Raw genomic sequence first — 3,272 nt, 5'->3', positions numbered from 1 at the left:
GAAAGAAATTGTAGAGCAAGTTTGAACAGTCCTTTAGTTTCTCCAAAATAAATACCCTTTTCCTATCAAGTTGCGCATTTTGCTAGCCTTTTCTCTCAGTGTAGCACCTCAGTCATTTCTGTAGACTTCATATACAATATATCTGCTATATACACTATATTTATGTGAGAATGCTGTGCCCCAAAAGCTGGTCGACAGCAAACACCCGCCAACAGCAACAACAACAACCACAACGGCTTTAAGAGGTGAAAACACCTTCAGCTGTTGCGTGAAACCACCGTCACGGGCTTGAGAATGGGCGCGGGTGGTGGCGGTGGTGCTGTTGCCGCCGCTAGATGGGCTGGCATGGGGGAACTTGCCTGCATGCCGCTCGGCGACAGTGGCTGATTGGATGACGGTGAAGGCGGTTGGCCCAGATGTGTCATATGTGGCTGTGGCGCTGGCGCTGTGGGCGGTGGTGGTGGCAAGGCGGCGGCCGCACTCAGCTGCCTTTGATGTGCCGCCAAAGCGGCGGCTGCCGCATGCTGATGCAAGAGCTGTTGATACTGCAGGCGCTGATAGAGTTCCGAGCTGTTGGCCGCTGCAGCCGCCGCAGCGGCTGGATGAGCGCCCAACAGACGCTCCATGCCATTGTAATTGGCGGCAGCGGCCACGCTAGCGGCAAACGGTCCGGCCATATGCGTGGGTGGCGGCGGTGGTGGCGCCATGCCCACCGGGCTCTTTGGCGCAAACGGATTGTAGCGCTGATACATGCTGGCCAGCAGACTGGGCGCTGCTGCGGCAGCAGCCGCTGCGCCCGGATATGTGAGGAACTGTCCAAATTGTGGGTAGCCCAGGCCTGGGAACATGGGTCCGATGAGGGAGCGCTTGAAGGCGGCCAGGCGGGAGCGCGAGGCAGCGGTGGTGCGTCGTCGTAGCTTGCCGGTGGAACCGCCAATGAAAACATCCTCGGCCGATGGATCTAGCATCCAGTAATTGCCCTTCCCAGGATCGTCGTAATGACGCGGCACCTTTACAAAACATTTGTTGAGACTCAGATTGTGGCGTATGGAGTTCTGCCAGCCCTGTTTGTTGTCCCGATAATACGGATGATTGGTCATTATGTACTCATAGATGCCATTCAGAGTGAGACGTTTCTCCTGGCTTTGGCGTATGGCCATCATGATGAGCGCATTATAGCTGTAGGGCGGTTTCTCATTGCCTTTCTTATCCTTGACCGGCTTGCCGTCCCCATTTTTCGCATCCGCATCGCCGTCGGTAGTTTCGCCATCGCCATCCGCATCACAATCCACGTCCTCGTCGGCATCATCATCGTCCGCCTCATCCACATCGCTTTCTCCGGTTTCGGCCACACGCAGTGGCGGTGGCGACATGGAGGTGACATCTAAATCCGATTCCACATCACTGACCTCGCCTTGCTCCTCCGAACCCAGCGGCGAGCCGCAATGCTGATGATGACTATTGTTGTTATTGTTATTGTTGTTGTTCAGCGCATATTTCTGCTGCTGGTCCACATCCTGTGGCGCTGGTGTGGGACAATTGTCCTCCACGGTTTCCGGCAGTATGGCATTGATGGAGAAACTGGACTTCAAATGGGGCGTGCGCGCCATTTTCATCAGCAGCGTCGCCGGACTGAGATTGAGGCCGTGGCTGCCGGTTGTTGTTGTATGTGGCTGGTGCAGGGCCGGATGCTGTTGATGATGATAGACCGATTTGTGCTGCTCACTAATCTCACTGGGCTCGATCTTGACCATGTTGTTGCCGACTGATATTATCGAGATTTTCCTACCACTTTTATGAACTCAAGATCCAAACACTTAGCGTTGCATATTTGTTGCTTTTATTTGCTGCAAACACCACAAAAGTCTCAATGTTTCAAAGCTGTAGTTGTTCGTATTTGGTTTATGTACTAAAAAATATCACAAATTTATGACGCGCGTTTATCGAAATCGTTCAGTTTAGCGTCTTTATAAGCTTTGTCGTTGTCGTCGTCGGCGTCTTTCGTGGCACGTCCGCTGCGCTGTGGCGTTTTGTGTAGACTAAAAACAAGAATCCAGTTGCCGTTGCAGCCGTTCAGGTTCGTCATTCACACACACACACAAACACACACACAGACATTACCTCGGCCGTGTGTTTTTTCCCATTGCTGCTTTGGCAGCAACCACCCTGCAGCCTTAGCCAGCTGACCAATCAACAGCGTGGAACGCATTTGTAGACTTGCCTGCTCTCTCACTTACTCCTTTGTCGTTCTCTCTCTGACTGGCTCTGTTGAGATTTTCCCATTCGTTACTAATTGCTGCTGACATGACACCACTGAATTGTTTTTGCTTTTATCACTTGGTTGGAGACGCCGACCCCGACCCCCGTTACCAATTCTCACACATGCGCTCTGCCTTTTGGCTTGTGGGTTGCATTTTGATACGCCAGGTTTCTCAATTATATGTGCTCTTTTTTTTGTGTTTTTGTTGTTGTTCTGCTGCCGCTGTTGTTGCTGTTGCTGCTGCTGTGACGGCAGCTGCTTGTTATTGTGGCTGCTATTGTTGTTGCTGTTGTTGCCGGTAATGGATTTCTTGTTTTTACACACAGTTGCCATTATTAATTGTATTTCATTTTGCTCATATCTTTGTTGCTGTCTGCATGCGAGTTTTTGCGTATGTATCCGTGTGTGTGTCTGGATGTGTGTGTGTCTGTTCGCATTGTTATTGCTTGTTGGCCCCTTTAATGTTGCACATAGTTTACAAACTTTTGCATTTCGTTGGCAGCGAGCGCCAAAGGCCTGCCTAACGAATCAAATTCTGTTTAGCGTTTGTAATTCACAGAACTAGGTCAGGCCATGCAGTCAAAAGTTTATTATACACGTTTTATGCATACGAGTACACTTGGAAAGATTTTTTGTTCGTCCTTATATTTAAACTAATTTATACCAGGGCTCATACATTCTTTTCGTATTTCTTTTATGTCCATCGCGCACTAGCTTAGACTCCGATTTTGATAAATTGACTTACTTAAGTACAAATATTGTTAAAATCATAGTAATAAATTGAATAAGTTAATTACCTAATCGTCGCTAATCAGACTAAGATTTTGAAACCAGGATCACACTTACAGATTAACTAAGTTACGTACCTAGTGAGACAAGTTATTCGATGCTGGGGTATTGTAAAGAAAGCGCATATATCTGCATCTGCTGAGGAAACTGAGGAAACCCGCTTCCTAACACTATTTCCCATCGGCTATATAGAAAAGCAGCATTATTTAGCTTACGAGCATCA

General features: G+C 48.9%; 1 protein-coding gene across 1 annotated transcript; it reads right to left on the bottom strand.

Annotated features, from left to right (window-relative positions):
- Positions 1 to 257: 257 nt before the first annotated feature.
- On the bottom strand, positions 258 to 1,800 carry LOC115631797 (fork head domain transcription factor slp2). Its single transcript, XM_030528634.1, has 2 exons — positions 656 to 1,800; positions 258 to 580 (listed from the first exon to the last, which is right to left on the bottom strand). The coding sequence occupies exons 1-2, from the start codon at positions 1,752 to 1,754 to the stop codon at positions 258 to 260; spliced, it is 1,422 nt and encodes a 473-aa protein (XP_030384494.1). The 5' UTR covers positions 1,755 to 1,800.
- Between the last annotated feature and the right edge of the window lie 1,472 nt (positions 1,801 to 3,272).

This window comes from Scaptodrosophila lebanonensis, unplaced genomic scaffold (assembly GCF_003285725.1).
Source record: "Scaptodrosophila lebanonensis strain 11010-0011.00,11010-0021.00 unplaced genomic scaffold, SlebRS2 tig00001412-arrow-pilon, whole genome shotgun sequence".
Lineage (NCBI taxonomy): Eukaryota > Metazoa > Arthropoda > Insecta > Diptera > Drosophilidae > Scaptodrosophila > Scaptodrosophila lebanonensis.
The sequence above is the reverse complement of the archived record's forward strand: the minus strand, read 5'-3'. Positions and strand labels throughout refer to the sequence as shown.

Excerpts from the sequence above, each read along its gene's own strand:
- LOC115631797 (XM_030528634.1), bottom strand. The coding sequence starts at position 1,754 with ATGGTCAAGATCGAGCCCAGTGAGATTAGTGAGCAGCACAAATCGGTC. Across the intron at positions 581-655 it reads GGCCGGACCGTTTGCCGCTA|CGGCCAACAGCTCGGAACTC; the intron begins GCGTGGCCGCTG and ends CGGCGGCTGCAG.